This window comes from Camelus ferus, chromosome 9 (genome assembly GCF_009834535.1).
Source record: "Camelus ferus isolate YT-003-E chromosome 9, BCGSAC_Cfer_1.0, whole genome shotgun sequence".
NCBI lineage: Eukaryota > Metazoa > Chordata > Mammalia > Artiodactyla > Camelidae > Camelus > Camelus ferus.
In genome coordinates, this window is record NC_045704.1 from 44,185,092 (window position 1) to 44,205,489 (window position 20,398).

Consider the following 20,398-nt stretch of genomic DNA (forward strand, 5'->3'; position numbering starts at 1 on the left):
ACCTGTTTTCTTGTGTCTGGCCTTGGCCTTCTAGCTGGTTTCTTTGCCTCCAGTGTTTTCCAGTCTTACCTCCAGGTGGACAGCAGCATAATCTGTTTTATCTCCTCTGCATAAAGCCCTGGTGCCTTGGGGACAGGGGAGGCAGACTGAGGCAGTAGACGAATCACACCAGGGAGCATACTCATAGAGGCAGAGTCGTAACATATACTGTGTCCCTATATGCCAGGCCCTGCCCTGTGCATGTTATAATCCTCTATCACCACAGGGTAGAAGAATCAGCCACAATTTAAGGATAGGAGAACCGAAGCTAAAGATTAATCTTCTAGGGTCAACCTAACTAGGGTTTTTGGCATGAGCTCTTTTTCCTCAGACTGAAAGGAAGCTAACCTTAATACCCCTCAGAAGAGTTCTTTTTGACTGTCCAGTGTTTGTGGTGAGCATATTTGGAATGTATTAAAATCTTATTCTGAGGGGAGGAGATCCTATGGCCCACCTCTCTGAAGTTGAATATTTGACTTTTTCTTTGTCTCAGATGAAAGCTGTTTTGTGGGAGAGAATCAAAGCTTAAGGGCCTATGCTCTTTGGGGTTCTGCAAATGCCCAAAGTCTTGAGGGTCCCTTGAGGAGACACCAAGAGCCTGCACACTCGAGAGGTGGGCTAGGAAGGGGCCAAGCCCGCTAGGACAGCTGTACCACACTAGGGGTGCCAATCCCAGTAAGACTCATAATAGACACCAGACACTCATGACTGCTCATGGATGTGTATTTTAATAAAAATAATTCTGTCAAAATACAACAGGAGTTTTTTCATCTCTCAAGTACAATTTAATAAGATGTTTTGTGTTAGAATTTTCTCTAAACCCTCCCACACCCACAAGTTTCATGCTAATGCCAAGTATCAACTTGCGAGGACAAAGGCAGAACCAGTGTGCACAATGTGGAGGAAGTCTGTGTCGGCTGTAGTTACTAATGGAGGAAAACCCTATGCAAAGAGGTGGTGCCTGAGGTAGCCAGAGTCCACAGTCTGGCCACACGTCCAGGTACACAGGACTGGTGGTCAAGTAGGGCTCTGCTGCCCAGCTGCCACATGTGTGCATACCTGAGTTTTGAGCAACCAAACGAACTTTCAGCTCTGACAGGTTTCTGCCTCATCTTTGTGCTTAAGGGGTAGGAAGGTGCTGGGTGGCTGGGCAATCCCCACTTCTCCATCTTTTGGTGTCCCTGTTCTGCCAGCCTACACCCAGCCACAGACCCATGTGGGTGAGGAACAGGGGTTCTGGCTTTCTCTGTGTGTCTGCCAGTTTCTGCTCTGGAAGAAGCAACCATTTGGTGGCACAAAGGAAAAAGGTAAGTAGGGAAGGCTGCTCCTCCAGGGCTGGACAACCCAAGAGAACCAGGTCTTCTTCCTGCCCACCTTAATTCAAGTCCAGCTCTTTACAGGGACTCCTCCCAGGTGCCTTCCCCACTCTTGGCCCCTGGAAGCAGGCGGGTAGGACTGGGTGGGCATAAGGGGCTCCTCTGGCTGGCAGGCAGGCCTGAACTATCAGCAAGACAGTGGGCTCAAGCAGCTTGATTTTGGTCCTCTCCACGGCTTGTGGGGCAAAGGCTTATGTCCCGAAGGTAACCTGTCCAACTGGGACAGAGCCCCTCTGGAGAGGAACAGAGTAAACAACTTGGACTCAGCTGAAATAGTGAGATAAGGCACAGAAAATGGGGGAGGTGGCCATGGGTACTGAGTGCGAGCCAGGCGGACACCCAACCCCAAGCAGCACACAGCTGTCCTGAGCCCTCCTGGGCCCTCTCAGCCATTCCACAACCCAAGCCCAGGCACCCATCCCCATCCCTGACACACCCCTGAAGGTACCAGCTGCTCAGACAGTGCTAGAGGCCTCACCAGCCTAACCCCTAACCTGCCATTCAGCTTTAGAACTACACATTGTTGTCCAATCCACAGGGATGAGGTTAGGCCCAGTTCTGCCACTAATTTGTTGTGTGACTTTGGTCAAGTCACTTAATCTCCTGGGCCTGTTTCCTTATCTATAAAAGGAGAGGACTGGTGGAGTAAGTGTTCTCGAAACTTCATTCCAGCTACAAAATCCTCTGGTTTTAATTTCCAGTCCTGCTTGGCTCTGATCTGTTTCCAACCTCTAGGTTTAGGAGCTAGGCATCCCCAGCTTTGCACAGGATGAGTTTCCTTTACAAACAGGACAAGACCTCCACGATGGGTCATGGTCTCTGGGCTGCCAGCTGAGGCCCTAGTGGGAACCAAGAAAAAGCAGTAGCCAATAGGATTATGTCTCAAGGCAGAACTCTGGGAGAGGACAGGGCCAGGGCCCTGACCCCATCACCAGTAGTTGGTCCAACTCAATCATCTCCCTTGTCCAGCTGGGGGCCCAATGAGGCCTGATGGGCACTCAATACCTCAGGCTGTTACCAACCATTCCTGTACCCACTGATAAAAGGAGCTTGTCCAGCCTAGATCCAGGCAGGGACTGAAGTTCAACTTCTGACTTTGCCCCTTTGCAGGGGCTGCTTGTGTGCTCCCTCCCATTGTGAAGCAGATGGGGAAATCCCAGTCCCTCCTGGTACTCCTCTGGGGAGGCCACCTCCCTTTCTTCTTCCTCAGCAGTCAGTCCTCTCCACAGATGGCCTGCCCAAGTCCCAGCAGCCATCTTAGCCCTTCCTCCCTTGATTCCCTGATGCACTACTGGGACTGTTACTGACCCACCAGCTGTGAGGATCCACCTGACATGGATGATGGGACATCTGTAAAGCCCATGAGGTCCCTTCCTCGGGTCATCAAATACTCATAACAGTCTTTCCTAAGAGTGGCTGGGGCCAAACTGCAAGAAGCTGCCTGGCACAGATGCAGTAAGGCCTGGCCTAGCGGGTCAAGGGTTCCATCCACTCCAGCAACCAGCAACCCAAGAATCTGTCTCCACAAGGTCTTGGCTTCTCAACAGAAAGCATCAATTCCATCAGAGCTGTGCAGAGATGGTGAAGATCCAGGCAGGAAGAAGGCAGCCCCTGTACTCAAGGGCCTCTGTCCTGGGAATGGAGACTTCTTTCCCGCAGCCTGACACACAGCAGCTTCCAGGTCAAAGGCAGGTAGTCTCCAGGCAATCAATTTAGAGTAAATGAATTATTTGGCCATCTTAACAATAAGGGAAGGCAGGATGTTGAAAAGGGGAGAGAGAGGGGCAAGGCAGGCAGTGAGAGGCAGGGTAGAATGGCAGACAGAGTGCTGGCCAAGGACTTTCTACTCCCTTGCTTTGCTGTGTAGCCCTGGGCCAACTCTTCTCTTCACTGGACCCTTGGCCCTGCAGTTCTCTGCTCAGTCTGGCTCAGAGTCCTAGGACCCACACCTCTCAGATGCTACAACCAGCTTAACCTGACCTGCGCACTGTGTGGCCCCCCCCACCCCAATGCCTACTGGGCTCCCCTAGGCTGTAGCTGGGCCTGTGGCTCAACAAAGGGGAAGCCTGAAATAAACAAACCACTTGGCTGAGGTGACAGAGATTTTTTTTTTTAGTGAGTAGGACTCAAAACATATGGTATCTGGACAGCTTCACCCAAGAGGTGCTGGACCACTAACACTACGATAAATACTGTGTCTTTTTTAATATATATATTTATATATATAATCTCATTTTTTTTACTTACGAAAATAATAAGCTATCACCAACTTGGATAGGCTTCATCACTAAATTAGCAGAAACCAGCTCAGCACAAACTCTCCAGAGATAAATACTGGTGGCTCAGTCAGGAGGAAAAAATAAAGATTTAAAAAACCCAACCCCTCCTCAAAACAACCCCCTCTTCAAAGTAGAAGGCGCTACATGAGAATAACCAGCCAATACTGTGTCATAGGCCGCTGCACGCGAAGGGGGGCGAGAGAGAGAGACTGAGAGTGGGGAAAAAAAAAGGAAGGAAGGGAAAGAAAGAAAGGAAGGAAGAGGGGAGGCCAGGCAGGAGGAGTGGACTCTGCCCATGGCTTCCAGGTCCCTGCACCAGGTGCCGATGGAGAGCAGGGCTGCTCTAGCCCTGGGGCCGAGGGAGGGCCAGGCAGGACCAACCAGCGTGGTCAGCTAGTGCAAGTAGTCGTCAACTCTGGCAAAGGAGCAAGATCCTAGGCCCGCTCGGGCCATGAGCCGTAGACATTCAGAAGCTTGGCCCAGGGCGAGCATCAGAGGGGGCTGCTTTGGCAGGTTCTGAGACTCTGTGGAGGAGAGACGAGGCCTGGTTACTGTCCTCTCAAGGTTTGGGCTCAGAGAGTGAAAGGTAGAGGGAGTGGACAGAATCTCTTGGAATAGAGTGTTCATGTATCTCTGTATGTGTGTCCCAGTCACCAGGCCATGACCCTACGGTCAGTCTATGGCCCATCATGATCGAGCCAGCCAACTCAGTTGGGCAGGGGGAGGTCAGGGAAGCCCAAGAGTCCTGTGGGCCACCAGAGAGCCTCTGGGCAGAGCTCACTGCCCTGACTGGACAAGGCAGCAGCAATTCCTAGGGAGGTGGGAGGGGGCCACCCTAGGCACTTATAGGCCAGCTTCTCTTTTTGTTAGATCCACTTACCTAAAATGGCGCTGTTGAGGGCAGCACACACAGGCTCCCTCTGGATGGGGTCAAGCTGCTGGCCAACTGGGCAGCTCCAGGGGTCTGAGTATGCCAGCAGGCTAAAGGCATCCTAAGGGACAGGGCACTCTTGAGAGGACTGTGGCACACATACCACACACACCCCTCCATGGCTCCATGGGGATACAAGGCCCTGCGTGGTAACCAGTGAGGGCACAGCATACCCCAAATGTAGGGTTGGGCAGGGTTGTATCCCCCCACAGAACCTAGAGAGGGTAGGGTACACCCCAGATGTCCTGTTTCCTACTGCAGACTTGACTAGAGCCTGCTCTGTCCTATTGTTGCTGCCCCCAGTGCCCTCCCAGAGTCCCCTTGCCCCACCACCAAATGGGGGCCCTCTCCGTATGAGGGCTTGGCTTGTTCTATACCTGCAGCATCTCCGTGTGGGCCAAATTCTTGCCATATTCCCGGCCCAGCTGCTCACTCAGTGCCTGCAACTCACGGCCAAACAGGATAATCCTTTCTGTGGCAGCCTGATTGCCCCCACAGAGCTGCCGCCGAGGATGCCCATCATCTGCAGCAGAGAACACATTAGTAGGGGTGAGGACTAGGGTGGGGACCCCAAAGAGAACACGGCAAGAAGGACCTTGGCTGGGGGTGGGGTGGTGTAGCTTCTGCTAGAGGCAACTGAGGCTGAGAGGATCACATGGACCACCCATAGCTAAGCTGTTTTTAGTCAACTAACACACAGTGTAGGAGTCAGACAGGACTCAGAAGCTTTCCTTCTCCCCACCTTGTACATGATGCATGAGTGTTCATAAGGGTGCCCACTCTCACCAACTCCCTCTGGCCTCAAATGTAGGGAACTTAGTCTTGGCAGTAGGCCAAGACCTTCCCAAATCAAGAACCCATCATGACTGGCTAAGGAGACAGTGGACCAGATCTGGTTAGACCTTCTCAAGCTACCAAAACCTGTCAGGGGAGAGGACACCTGGACTGAGCAGGGCCACCTGTGGAACACCATTTGAGGGCACGGTCCTTACCCATGCTGGACTCATCCGTCTGCAGGTCCTCATGCTTGTAGGCGCCATTGACGATGCGGGTGGACATGCTCTCCAGGACACCATTGGGGTAATGCTCCGCCTCCATCTCCATCTCACTGTCACTGTGGAGAAGGGATGAGGTAGGAGTTGACCAAGGGGATGTGGTTGGACCAGCCTGGTTGGGCCTCCATTCAGGCTTTGGCCACAGGTTGCTGTGGGTAAACTGAGGGCCCCTAAGAGCATGAAAGGACAGCTCAGGCTTCCCAGGCTCCAACACTTGCCCCTACTGTGACATCAGCCATCACCAGAGGCTTGTCACCTGATTCCTACTCTTGTCCCAATGCTGCCTCTGTGCCCCTCCCCTCCCTGGCCCTCTTCTGAATTGGTACACCCACTTCTATAGATCCTCCCACCCACACTGACCAGGGCAGGTGAGCCCTGATAGGTATCTCTGGAAGCCAAAATCAAGTCAGCCCTGAAGCACACCCAGGGGGCTGCTGAAAGGCACCAATAGTCTTCAGCCTAAAACTCCTGCCTGCCCAACCTGGCTGATTACAAGCCAAGCCCAGTAAAAGCTCCTTTAGTATAGACCCTGGGGGTTCTGAGAGGCCTGATATCCTCAAAGGCAACCACATTCTCAGTGTCAGCACCTCTGGAGAAAGACAGGGGCAAGGAAAGTGGCAGCTGAATCGCAAGTAGGACCAGAAGCCAGAGCCAATGCCTGGCCTGACAGGTCAATAGCTACTATTCCAGGCACAGACCTGGGATGGAGGTAGAGGACAAAGGGCAGGATGGTATTCAAAGGACAGGCTGCAGTGGGCCCAACTGGCGCAGAGCAGAAGGCAGGAAGAAGTAGTTGAGCAGAACAGGCACCTGGTCTCCTGGTTACTGGTGCTGCTGTGGGGCTGGGACTTGGTGGAATCTGTTGAGTTGGACTCGGAGTAATTGACGGAGGATGGGGATGAGGAGGACGAAGAGGATGAGGAGGAAGAGGAGGAGCTGGGTGCAGGGTATTTACTGTGGTTCTGTTTGCTCTTGGTGGATGCGACGCCATTGCTGCAGCTGGGACTGTCTGCTCCTAAAAGCCGAGGGACAATCAGAAGAGGAGGGGCAGCTTGCCATCAAGCAGGGCCCGAGGAATAACTACAGTGGCCCCATTCCCCTTCCCCCAAATCCAGCAGCAAGTCCTGAGCCCATCCCAGGGAAAGGTAGATGGGTGGCCTTGCTTCTCCACACCAGTTCTTCCCAGAGCCCTCTGGAGAGTGGCTGACCTGTGTTGTGCATGTGGGAACTACTGGGGCCATGGCGGGGGCTGAGGCTGGGGGAGCCAGGATAGCTGTCCTGGGACTTGGGGCTTCGGGAGCTCAAGCTGCGGACCTCACTGTCAGTCCCATTCACCATCTCCACAAATTGTCGGCACCTGCAGAAGGAGCAGAGCAGCAATGCTCTGGGCTTGGTCGGGGTTTTATGTTCCCACCACCAGCTGGGCTATGGGGAAGCTGGTGGTGCCCAAAACTTACTTGAGCATGAAGAGTAGGTTGGGGTTGTGCTCCAGCAATCCTGGGTAGAAGCGCTGTGTGGTCTCAATGGCCTCACCCACCCGGCCCTCCAGCACCAGCTTCTGGATCTCTGCAGAGAGCAAGAACACAGCAGTGAGCGAGGGGCTGCAGACCTTCCTTATAGCCACACGTCTCCACACTGCCAGCCCCAAGCACAGACCAGCCGACAGTCAAGTGGGCTGGTTCAGAATGCCATGCCGGGTCGAGATGCTCACAGAAGAGGCTGAAGAAAGAACATGGCCAACCAGCCCCACAATAGAGCCTGGTTTCTGCCACGTGTCAGGGAATCCTCAAAGAATAAAAGGGGAAAGTGGAGGGGGCACTCTCAGCAGGAGGATGAGTTTGGAGGCCTGCTCCTATGGAGTACAGGTTGTCAGGGACCTGGGTGGAGGGAGGGGTCCTGGCTGGGGGGAGCATGATCTGGTGATGGGCACCCAGGCAGCTTGATGGTCCTAGGGGCTCCTCTTCAGACAGACTGCTCTCCTTTCAGGCCTGGCAGTGGGATGGCAATGTGAGCTCATGGTTTCTGGGCCAAGGCCCATATCTTGGCAGTCTTCAAGGGCTGCGGCATGCTCCCTGCTGAGAGGAGGTCATCCTCCTCACACTGGCATCTCTGACGTTGACACCTCTCAGGCCATCAGCATCTTGCTCTTGCCCTGGGGCCTGGTGCGTCTTGCTGGGAGCGACTTCTGGGTCTGAGGCTCTCTCATTCGCAGATCCCAAGTCTGGGATCCCTTTCCGTCTGTCTGGCTGGACGTAGCTTCTCTGGGAGACACAGACACATGCACATACACAGAGACGACAGGCTCAGAGAGACGCAAGCAGGCACACACAGACACATGTCCACACACACCTACTCTCCCGTACTCTCGTCTCCTCTTCCTATCTCCTTTCTGGGCTGCTTCCTCTTTCCCAACACCCTCCTTCCACAAAAGAGCCCCAAACACGCAGTATGCAGGCCAGTATGAACACCAGGAAAATTTCCTTTGGCTCCTTCCTTTGGTTGTCTACAAAGGGCAGGACCAGAGGTGGGAAGCAGAGAGAGGTCTACCACAGCAGCCACAGAGCATCAGCCTTCCCTGTCTGACTACTTCAGGCCTGTCTCTGGTTGGGGGCAGGCAGAACTATTAAAGTTGAGTAAACAGTGGGAAAGGCAGGGCATTGGACTAGTAAGATGCAAACATACTCTTTCCAAAAGACCATGAACAGGAGGCTGCATGGAATCCAGGATGCAGGGGGAAGGGGACAAGCATGGAGGAGCGGGATCTAGCCATGCCAGGCCCCAGTCTGCGCCAGGCCGTTAGACTGTACATTAGGGAGGCTGCCCCAAGACATTCCCATGCTGCTGGACTGTCCTGGACAGTGTTGTCTTAAAAGAGGGACAGAAGCAGGGCCTGGGGCTGGGTTGGGGCTATGGGCTAATCTCCTGGTAGTGAGAACTGAGCTGAACAGACTCCTGGCAGGTTACCTAAGGCTGCTAGGAGCCAGAGAGCAGAATGAGGGACAAGTAAGGGAGGAAAGGAGGGAGAAGGGGGAGGAGAATCAACCTTACTTTGTCTGTTCTTTATGGACGCTTGTTCTTCCTGAATCGGGGTTTCAGTCATTCGGGCAAAAGCTGTGGCCGTGGCACAATACCCATGATGAACCAGGTAAGACGAGACCATGCTAGAAGAAAGGAAATGCTCAAGGTGACACTTAAGAACTACATTTCTCACTGACCCCCTGATTGGACAGACTATCTCCCTGATTAGGTCTTCTCTAAACACATCTTAAAGGTGCATCCTCCATAGAATGAGAATAAAGGGGCTGAAATAAAATGAAAACTTCCCCTAGAGCTCATGCAGTCAGGCAGGGGAGGGGCAGGTCATCACATCTGTCCTCACAGCTTGGAGGATTAACTGTAGTTTCTCTGGAATATGCTGCCCACAAGCGGGCAAGTATGATAACAAAAGTACACACACAGGCACATACCATCTCCTTACAGAAGCGGCTGCCTCCTGTGACCTGCAGCAAACCCAGAGACGCCGACAGTCTCTCTGAGGGCTTCCTGGAAGGGCAGCCAGCCAAGCAGTCTGGCAGCTGCCCAGACAGCAATGATGCATGCCATGTGCATACCTTCTACAAACACAGGAGCTCCTCTGCAGGCCGCCCCACATGCCCGGCAGAAGCATTCCTGCTCACCAGGTGAAACTGGCCCTCAGGAGTGCTGGCTCTAGAGGGTGATGGGGAGTGAACCCACAACCCAAGTTACTCCACAATGTGCCAAAAATCAGGGGCCCAAGAAGCCAAGGTATCAAGCAACCTCATGGCCAACAGGAACACAATCTTTGGGAAATGGCCCTCAGAAGCACAACACCCAGAAAGTATTTAATCCCATCCAAAACTGGCTAAGCAGTGGTACACATAAAGCCCTCATATCTGACGTGTAAAGAAGTGAACACCCTGCTGTGTGCATATGTTGATGTCATTATTAGAGTTGTCTGGAGGGCTGCCATATGGAAGGCACAGAAGTTCAGCTGTGTGTCCCCTCGTGTTTTTAGGGTAAATGAGATGATACATATAAAGTGCCTAGTACAAAGTAAGTCAGTATATACAACCTCTTATTATAAATTGTATGTAATATTTATAATACTATACTCTGAATAAGAATTATAATAATTATAAACACAAGGGCAAAAATTCTTGACAAAACATGGTTCAGATGAGTCTATTATGCACATCAGAAGCCAATAAAATGTACAGTCCCTTTGACTCAGTGAAAGTCCACTTTCCACTTCTTGAAAGGATACCAAGAAAATAATCTTAAATGTGGAAAACTCTTTATATACAAAAGGGTTACCTACACAAGCAAAAGAGAGGAAATAACCTGAACCTCCACCAAGGGAAGCCAGCCAAGGGGCTTGTGGCAAATGTGTCTCTGAGATAATATACTCATTAACAATGTTCATAAAATTAAGTTGTATAAAATCACAGGATACAAGTTATAGGCAGGTTTGGCAAATACTACCTATGAACACACACAGGCACACAGATACATACATGTAAACAAATACACCCATGTGCTGAGCCTAGGGCCTGTCAGCTGAGAGTATCAATCCCTCCCCCACACAGCTGGGGCAGCTCCACCTCTCCCCTTGTCTGTCCCAGCAAGTCTGCTGTAGGGACTGGCACCGTGCTGGCCCTCTGAGGAAGAGCTTCTTACGAGTTCTGGGGGCTGGAAACAAGACGTAGTAGTACTGCTATTCCTGAGAAGGGTCTGGCCACAGAGCCCCTGCCTCGGACCTCCCTTAGGGCCTGCCTCAGTATCAATCCCTCAAGAAAGGAAGGCTGCACAAAGAACCTAGTGTGCACCCCACCCCCACCCACCAGACCCTGGTACCCTGGTGTCTGCAGGGCAATGTCCAGGGCTAGTGGAAGCCCAGCCCTTCTCTGTCAACACTTGCGAGCCAAGCTAACAAGCTAACCATCTCCTGGCAGAGTGGGTATGGGCCACTGCCTCACTCAGGCCTACAACTGGCAAGTGGAAAAGAGACCCATACCTTGGGATTCTCAGCAAGACTGGCTCCCAGGAGAGTCTGGGAATTAATCAGTCAAGAGCCAGCTAGGCTGGCCCTAGGGAGAACTCTCTTCCCACCATCACTGCCATGGATGCAAGAGACTTAGCTGGATGCTGACCCTGAGAGGTGACCTGAGGCCACAGTCATGGCATGAGGGATACTCTCTATGATGGGAAAAAAGTCCACAGAGGAAGAGACCATAGGACGTCCTAATACATCCTCTGCAAAATGACCTGGGGAAGGAAAACAGCCCTGCTAGTGATATAACATACAGGGCCTTCTGATCCAGTTGAGGGGGGCAAGGTTTAACTAGGAGCAGCTCTGGAGAATTGAACTAAGAAAGGAGCAGGAGAGCAGCAGGCAGAGTCAACCTGGGAGTGCTTTCCAGAAGGAACACTACCCATTGGAGTTCATAAGAGCAGCTTGTTAGCAGTACAGGGGCCTATAGGAGAGTAAGGCCCCTGGGATGGGGCAGGGCTGGGTAAGGGCGGGAGCGGGGCACTCACTTCTGCAGCACCGCCTGCCACTCGCCAAGCCGGGCACTGATGGGGAAGCAGTGGACAGTGCCCTGGACCTTGGCACGCCACTCTCGCATGTAGTCCTCAATGTCAAACAGGAAGGGCTGCTGCCCAAAGTTGGCGTCCACAATCTCCCCAGGTGTCTGCAGGCCTACGGTGGGGTAGAGGTTGGCCTGAGGAGGAGAATGAAATGTCAGTTGGGCCCTGAGTGCAACGGGGCAGCAGGGCCTGGCCTCATCTCACCTCCGGTGCAGAGGGGGAAGGCGCTGGCTCCTGCAGGCTGTTGCTTTGGCTTTAAGAGAATTGTGGCATGGCTGGGGGAGGTAGGGCTAAGCCTCATTCTGCCCACCTCCCTAGCAGAGACACTATGTCCCAAAGTTTAAGGGGAGAAAGAAAAAAAAAAGCAAGCCAGGCTCAACATGGAGTCTCTTGCCCTGCCTCAGAGGCTACAATGTCCGCAAAGGCCAAGGTCCCCCTTTAGGACTCGGCCATGGCACAGAGAGGCAGGGCGTGCACCACGACCCTGCAGGTGTGCCTGTGAAGATCTGCTGCAGGGGTAGATGATGGCTCCTCTCAGAAAGATCCAGGACCAAGGGATCCCTTTGCCACAAAAAATGGGGTATATGAGGGGGCAGGGAGGGATGGGGGGGGAGACAAGAAAGGAGAGGAGGAAGAGGAGAGCATGGCAGCCAAGGTGGTTAAGTAGTCTGGACCCCCTGACACAGGGAAAGGGTAAAGAAAGGCTGCTGTCCTTCCTGTCTGAGACTCACTAAGAGGAGGATCTTGGTGTAGGGCTCCCCGCTTCCCATCTCTCCCCTGCCTTGACCAGCTTTTGCCAGGTCTCACCCTCACTCAGTGCCTCCTATGGCTCCCACTGCCACAGCCCAATGTCTCACCAGCCTCCTCCCCACTGTCCCTGGGCCTTCTGTCTTCTCTTTCACCTTCCGTCCTCAGGCCACGTGTCACTTCTGAGTATCATGTGCCTTTAACTGCACACTGGGTTCAGTTTTTCTAGTACTTGGTGACATACTGCCACATTCGCATCTGGTTGTTTCATGTCACATCTCCATACTAGGCTCTTCCCCACTCAGGGTCAGAATTTTCCTCCTGTGTTTGTTCTCTTTGCCTAAGACCACAGTCCCTCTCTGGGGACTCCAGATAGAAGGGAAGGATTCTGATCCATAGATAGGAGTTCTAACAGGTGCTGCAGTCTGGGCTTCAGAAAGCCCCTCAGATCACGAGGGCATTTCTTATTCCAAGGGCTCCACAGGGGTGCCCAGGATCCCAAAGCAGCCCCCAGAGTCAGCAAACCCTTCCTCCTTCCAGAACCCAGCCAGGACACATAGATCCAGGCCAGGCTCCCAGCATTCTGGGTGGAGGCCCTGCATATGACAAGGCCTGTGATGACTCATAATAAAGAAGGACTGGGATGCAGGAGGCAGGATGAGCCCTGAACTAAGCCAGCAGGATACCACCCTTTTCCAAGAGGAGAAAACCCCATAAAGCTCATGTCTCTGGCTCAGGGGCACCCTGCATAGTAGCAGGCTCAGTCCCCTGGGGCACTGGCTTTCAGACCTGTCTCCCTAACACTTCAGGAACAATTTTCTATACTCTGCACACTGGTCCACTGGCTGTAGGCCACAAAGAACTAGTTCAGACCAGCTGAGCCATGGAGCTACCCTCATCTCTACCCACACTGCACTCCTTCCCCTCCCAGCTGCCTTTGGAAATGCCACAAATCACTGTCACCTGTTACAAGTTATAGAGGACAATCAGGCCTTGCCATTGGATAGAAAGGAAGGCTGGCAGGTACCCCTACTGGTACCTTCAACCTGATGGCACAGTACACATCCCTGGTTGGGGAAAGGGCAGGACTCCACACCCTGAACTTGCAGGTACCACCATGCCCCATCCCAGTCAGCCCCCAGGGACTCAGAGCCAGGAGATCCAGCAGCAGTACTTACCGGGAGGTCTGTGAAGGCTATACCTGTGGAGAGAAAGGAATAGTCATCAGGCCACTTGGTTTCCCATGCCTCTGCAGGCCCCCAGAGGGTCCATCACAATGCCTGGGGGAGGGCTGGTTGCCACATCTCCCCTAAGGTGGAGGCCAAGCACAGGCCAAGGACTGGTAGGTTTACATCCCGACCTTCCTTTGCTGAGTGGCTTGGCCAGAAGAGAAGTCAGATATTTGGGTATCTGCCCAAAGCATTTCTACCCTCTCAGGGAAAACTTTCCAGAAAGGACTAAACCCAAATGATCTACCCTGAGGTCTCTCCAGGCCTGATTTTTCTCTTGATCCAACATGTATTTATGGAGACCTACTGTGCATGCCATTTTCTATCCATTACCTCATCTGATTCTCATACCAACCCTGGGAAGCAGGCTTTCTTATCCCATTTTACAGAAGTGAAAAGTAAGCCTCATTTAACCTCTTAAATGATTTGCCAACAGTCATAAAACTAGCAAAAACTAGTGGGACTGGACTCACCCCTAGGCACAAATATCACCTCTAAGCTGATAGAGCAGTGGAGGCTAGGGGGGTGGTGGCAGCTGCCCATCTCCAGCCCGTATCTGCCCAGAGTCCCCAGAGATTCCAAGTTGACAAAGCCCAGGTTAACACTGGCCTGTGTACCCTCTAAACCTTCCTGGCAAGAGAGGGACCTCAGTCCTGAATCAGAAGTGAGGGTAGAGGGGAGCAGGACCACAAACATGTGGGTAGGTCTGAGCAAGAGAGGGGCTTCAAAATATGTGCTACAAAAAAAAAAAAAAACAAAAAAAAAAACAAAAAAAAAAACCCAAAAAAAAACACCTGAGCACTGAGAAATAACTCAGGGCCAAAGGAGACTCTCCCAGGACTCATAGCCCTCCCATTTTTTTAGATAAATCCTTTTATCTTCTAGAAACTCCTAAGCTTTTGGCCTGAGAAGTTTTCAAACCACTGACTACTTAGAAGTCCCAGTCTGCTCCCCCAACTCCATCCAGAAAAGAAATCAAAACCCAGAAAGACAGAACAGGTGACTGTCTAACAACAGGTCTCCCAGTAAACCTGGGGTCAGAATCCTAACAGCCACCAGCACAACCCATATGCTTCCTCTGTGCTGGGCACTGGGCTCATGTCTTACAAGGAAGAATTTAATCCTCAGAACAATCTTGGAAGATGTATACTGTCTCTCACACTAGTTTCAGATGAAAAAACCAAGGCACAGAGAGATTGTTTACATTCTTTACTGGGCTATTTGGCTCCTCAATGAAAGAAGCTCATAAACTCCATGATCTGCCTGCTTGAGGCCACTTCTGAGCCCCACATGCAAAGTCAGCATCAAAGAACTAGCAGGATGGAATCTGGAAGCCTCTCTGTACCCATGAGGAGATCTCAATGTCTACCCTCCAGGTCTGCGTGGGAGCTGCCCTCATGGATCTCAGTGTGGCCAGGCTACTGCTGCTATACTCCGAGGCTCATGCAGAGGCCCACAGAACTCTGGAAGAAGGGGGAGCCAGGCTCCATCAGTTATCTGCAGTGTGACCTTTGGCAAGCTACCCAACCTCTCAGAACCCATCGGAAAAAAGAGGGTAATGATAATCCCAATACCTCAAGAAGAAAGGAGAAACAGATTCTCTGTGAAAGCTGCTTTGTAAACTGTGAGGTCTAGGTACAAGCTGGCTGCAGTTGTGCCACAGGATGAGTCAATTGCCACACATCTGGGCAGGGGACAACATACCCGGGCTTGCCCAGCTCTAGCTCAATATGGCACTCAGGAAGGACATGGCCTTGAGGTGCTTCCAGGAGGATTAGGAAAGAGGCTACTCTACCCCCTATTGCACTGGATAAGGATAACATTGCTCCCTCGAGCCCTGCAGGTCTCTGGGAGCCTCTGCAAGGCCATTATGATGGAAAGATCTGAGGTGGCCTATAGGAAGATCTGAGAAGGTCCAGGTAAAGATCCAAGATGCAAACAGGATATTCAAACCTGCTGATAAGAAGTGTCCTGAGCCAAACAAACATAGGTCAGGGGCCACTGAGGCTGAGGGTATAAAGAGCTTGTGAGAGAGCACAGATCTGTATAAAAATGACTCTGCAAGTATGTTGACTACTTGTGGGTGAGACATCAGTCTCCCATCTTCATTCACTCAGTGCTCATTCATCCTTCCATCAAGCCAGGCCCTGTGATAGGCACTAGGGAACCAGTTGCAGGCCTGACCCTAAAGTACCAGGAGTAGGGAGGCCAGAGGCAGGGAACATCACTCTGCTTCTCTAAAGGGAGGAAGGTTCTGTGGTTTGAGAGCAGCGACTGGCTCACTGATTCCACATGAGATGCAGAAGTACATTACATTGATAAGCTGGCTTGTGGAAAGGAAACAAGGTCATTAGAAAGATTCATCAAGTAGTATACCACTAAGAGTTCATTGACTTTCTATTAAATTCTGTGGTCTAGAAAAGGCAGAGGACAAGTCATAACCACTTTTAGTAAGGTCTCAGTAGTATCCTTGTGGACAAGACAGAAAAACATGAGTTTCAAACTAATATAATGAAGGGATTCTTAAATGGCTGGTGTCTACCTGGACAAGCTATAGGCTGAAGGACTCAAATCTCAGCCTTGTCCTCTTCCAATTTTTTTATCAATATCTTGATGAAAACACACATAAACATGTTTATAAAAATTTATGTTAATACAATGCTGAAAAGAATACCAAATATTTGAGCTAGAACGAGCAAGACCAAAGATCTTGACAGGCTAGAAAAACAGGTAATATAGGTCACAATGAGGTTTAATTACAATTACCTGAGGTCTTGTGTGAGGTCTATAAAAACATGTACTAGGGAGGTAAGTTTTTAAAAACAGCATGAGGGTCTGGGCTGACATTAACGTGGCCATAAGCTCCTTAGGGACCTAGGGATGACTGACAAAGAACTCAGGGCCCAGAGGAGAGAGTTGCAGGTGCAGAGGGGACAGTAGGGTATGCCCCAGACCTTGTGTCCCATGGCAGGAGCCGTGCTCTGAGCAAAGTGTGGACAAACTGAAGGGATGTGAGGAGGGTGGGTATCCAGAGCAGAGTGGCAGCACTGGGCCTAGCTTGGAGGGGAAGGTGAAGGGGGGTTTGGGTAAGGAGTAAGAGCCCTTAACAGTGGTCACTGGGACTCTGACAGCAGAAAAAATCCAGAGATAGGGAACAGCTGGAGTCAGAGAACAGCGTGGGGAGGGAGGAGTCATTTTGAGACCTTGGCCTTGCCCTCCAGCTGCTAGCTCCTCACAGGCTGGATACCAGTAACTGCAGCGAGGTGGCCGTGGATTTCAGAGTTTCTCTGGATATGCACCTGGGTCAGCTCTGCAGTGTCTGTGCTATGCTCTTGGTTGTCCGCTCTAGGCTGTGGCATCCAACTGCCCTGTTGAAGAATGCTGGCTCCTGATCATTCAGCCTCAGCCGCTAGTAAACCTGATTTCCACTCAGGTTCCTCAGTTCTGCCCAGGTTCATCTCCTGGAGAAGCTACAGAGGGGATTTGGGGAGTAGCAACCACCTTTTAACTGTCCCTCAAACCAGGGGAAGTGAGCCTCCTAGGCATCGGGTTTCAAGTAAAATGCCCAACTCCCTTTCCTGGCAAGGCCTGTGGTCAGCCTGGCTGGTAGGGTTCTGCTAGATCAGAAACCTACCTTTGCAAACCCAGGCAGACAGGCCCAGCCGTTAGGTACCACCTCAGGGATACTTTGGCCATGGGTTCCTCTCACTCAATGGCGAAATACCAGTCAGCCCTAGTAGGGCATCAGAATAGCCTAAGTTCCTCTTTCTCTTAAGTTCCAATCCTAAATTTCTACATGTGTACAGGACTGCTCCTCCAAGGCTCCCATGACCGTCCACTGATTGCTGCTCCTCGTTGACAGCACCAATCCAGCTACTTTCCCATCTTCCCTTCTTGCCAGTGCACCCCATCTGCTACTAAGCCCTTCTGTGCCACCCCTGGGCCTCTGCAGGCCTTTCTCCACTGCCTGCACCCATCACCACTGCTGTGCCTCAGGCCACCTACCTCTTCCCTGGCCCTTACTCCAATCATTCCATCCTTTGCAGTTTAACCAAAGGGACATTTTTAATATAACTCTGTCCAAGTTGCTGTCTGTTAACCACAAACAGGCCAGAAGAGACCTGGCTCCATCTGACTCCAGCCTATCTGTTTACCTCCTGTACTAGGGCAGCCCTCACCGTCGCTCCATAGCAACCAGAACCCTGCAGAAGGGCCTGCCAAAGTCTGGGCCCAGGCAACAGGCGTGCAAATCACTACCACTGTCAAGTATGTACTCAGGCCCCTCAAACTTCTCACCAACCCTAAACCCTGCTCCAACGAGTGTCACACTGGCCAGGAGCATAACCACAACATTGCTGCTCTCTTAGCACTGACTCAGGCTCAATAAATGCTGCTGACCGGACGGATTAACAAAGAGAATGCCTTATACCCACCCTTCCCCTTGCAGGGTTCTAATGCCTAGAAAAGGCTACAGTTCCCCAGAGCTCAGCATAGGATCTACAACACTGCTTTGGCTTTAAAGCCTCTCACCAACCAAAGTGGCTCCACAGGGCAGACCCTCCAAGGTCCCCTATGTACCCACCAAGGCTGTGGCCATTCTTGGTGTAGAAGCAGGTGCCGTTGATGAGGTTGACGCAGCAGCCAATCACATCTCCTGTAGTGAATGTGGGACCATAGGGCTGGCCAGTCCCCGAGGAGCAGAAGGAATGCCCATCATCGCCATGGTAACCATAGGAGTGTTTATCCCAACCTGTAGGAGAAGAGTAAGCCAGAGGTGGGTAGAGGTACTTATGAGAGGAACAAAACAGTCACAGAAGCTGAGCCCCTCTCCCCAGCCTGCCACCTCATCAGCACGGCTGGCTTCTCATAGAGCTGGTTATGGACAGGGTCTGGCTATGCTAAATGAGCAGTGAATTCAGCAAGTCACTGTCCCTGAGGAGCTGAGGCAGCCCTACTGAATAAAGAGCCTAAGCTGTGATTAAAAGGAACCAAAACCATGAGTGCCCTGGAAGGGACTTATCTTGCCATGCAACATGTTGCCATGCAACAAGGAGGTGGTCAGGGAAAGCCTCATGAGGGAGAGGGACTTGAACTGAACTCTGAGGTGTATCATGGTGGGGTTTTTTTTAAACTTTTTTTCAATTGAAGTATAATTTATATGTAATAAGATTCTTCCTTTTTAACTGATAATTCAACAAATTTTTACCAAATTTGTTTTAACAAATGTTACCACCACCACAATCAAGATACAGAACATTTCCATCACTCCAAAAAGTTCCCTCATGCCTCTGCAGTCAATTCTACTCCACCCATAACCAGTCCCTGGCAATACTGATCTGATCTGTTTCTATGGTTTTTCCTTTTCTAGACTGTCATATAAATGGAATCACAAAATATGGAGTGTCCTGTGCGTGGCTTCTTTCACTTAGCATAATGCATCTGAAATTCATCCACATTGTTAGGTGTACCTGTACTTTGTTTCTTTTTATTGCTGAGTAGCACCCCATTGTATGGATATACCAGCTTCTCTATCTGTTCACCAGATGATGACATTTAGTTGTTTCTAATTTTTGGATATTTTGAATAAAGCCAATAAATATTTGTATACAGGTCTTTGTCCAGATACATGATTTCATCTCTCCTGGGTAAATACTTAGAAGTGGTATTGCTGGGTCATAAAATATGTTTTCCTTGATAACAAACTGCCAAACTGTCTTCCAAAGTGGCTGTACTGTTTTGCATTCCCACCAGCAATGTAGAGTTCCACATTATCATCAGCACAGTATTGTCAGTTGTTTTTGGTTTTTTCTTTTTCTTTTAGACATTTTAGTAGGCATGAAGTGGCTCTAATATCCTTATGGCTTCAATTTGCATTTCCCCAATGTCCAAGGATGTTGAGCATCTTTTCATATATTTATTTACCATCAGTTTATTAGAAAATTATTGAATTGTCTTTTCAAATCTTTTTTTTAAAAAGACTTTATTTTTTTAGAGCGGTTTCAGATTTACAGCGGAATTGAGCAGAAAACACAGAGTTCCCCCATAGCCCTCCCCATCCACACGTATATACTCCTCTACCCTCAACATCCCTCATCAGTGTGGCAAATTTGGTACAATCGGTGAACCAACAAGGGCATATTATTATCAACCAAAGTCTACAGTTTACATTAGGGTTTACTCTTGATGTTTTACATTCTGTGAGTTTTGACAAATGCATAATGACATGTAGCCACTACTATAGTATCATACAGAATAATTTCACTGCCCTAAAAATCCCTTGTGCTCCATCTTCCTCCCTCCCTCCCTCCCTCCCCCCAAAGCACTGGAAACCACGATCATTTTATTGTTTCTGTAGCTGTGCCTTTTCCAGAATGTCATTTGGTTGGAATTGTACAGTTTGTAGCCTTTTCAGACTGGCTTCTTTCATTTAGTAATATGTCTTTTAAGTTTCTTCTGTGTCTTTCATGGCTTGATAGATCATTTTTTTTAACCGCATATATATTTTTAAATTTACGTATATGTACTGTTCATTGTTTCTAAGAACACTTAGAGCTTTCGCTTTTTAAACTTTCATAGTTATCAAAGGAATAAAGCCAACTACGAAATAAGAATTAACTCAAAAAGACACATACACCCTGCTATTAACAGCAACATTATTTATAACTGCCAAGATATGGAAGCACCCTAAATGTACATCAATAGTTGAATAGAAAATGGAGATGCAGCATATATGTATGTATGTAATGGAATACAACTCACCCATAAAAAAGGATATTTTGCCATTTGCGGCCCTTAATTAACTTTTTTTTTCACTTCAAAAACCAGAATTTTATAATTGGCAGAGACATTTCCATTACATCAAAAACAACAAAATACCTAGAAATAAACTTAAACAAAGAGGTTACCCATACTCTGAAAACTGAAATGACACAAAGAAATGGAAAGATTTCTTTTGCTCTTGGACTGGAAGAATCAACACTATCAAAATGGCCACACTACCCAAAGCAATCCACAGATCCAATGCAACCCCCATCAAAATACTCAGAACATTCCTCACAGAACCAGAACAAACAATTCCAAAATTTATAAGGAACCACAAAAGACCCTAAACAGCCAAAGCAATCTTTTGTAG

The 20,398-nt window shown here is 50.1% G+C and overlaps 1 protein-coding gene across 1 annotated transcript in view; it reads right to left on the reverse strand.

The window, feature by feature from the left end:
• Positions 1–744: 744 nt before the first annotated feature.
• The window catches only part of RANBP10 (RAN binding protein 10), a 60,478-nt gene continuing 40,824 nt past the window's right edge, over positions 745–20,398 (reverse strand). Inside the window, exons 4-14 of the mRNA XM_006180608.3 lie at positions 17,849–18,016; positions 13,216–13,238; positions 11,240–11,424; positions 8,729–8,841; positions 7,138–7,246; positions 6,889–7,037; positions 6,491–6,695; positions 5,618–5,739; positions 5,003–5,148; positions 4,575–4,686; positions 745–4,218 (exon numbers count right to left, since the gene is read on the reverse strand). Of these exons, the coding sequence (XP_006180670.2) occupies positions 4,088–4,218; positions 4,575–4,686; positions 5,003–5,148; positions 5,618–5,739; positions 6,491–6,695; positions 6,889–7,037; positions 7,138–7,246; positions 8,729–8,841; positions 11,240–11,424; positions 13,216–13,238; positions 17,849–18,016 (1,463 nt within the window). The 3' untranslated portion in view covers positions 745–4,087. The remainder of the gene's footprint in view (positions 4,219–4,574; positions 4,687–5,002; positions 5,149–5,617; positions 5,740–6,490; positions 6,696–6,888; positions 7,038–7,137; positions 7,247–8,728; positions 8,842–11,239; positions 11,425–13,215; positions 13,239–17,848; positions 18,017–20,398) is intronic.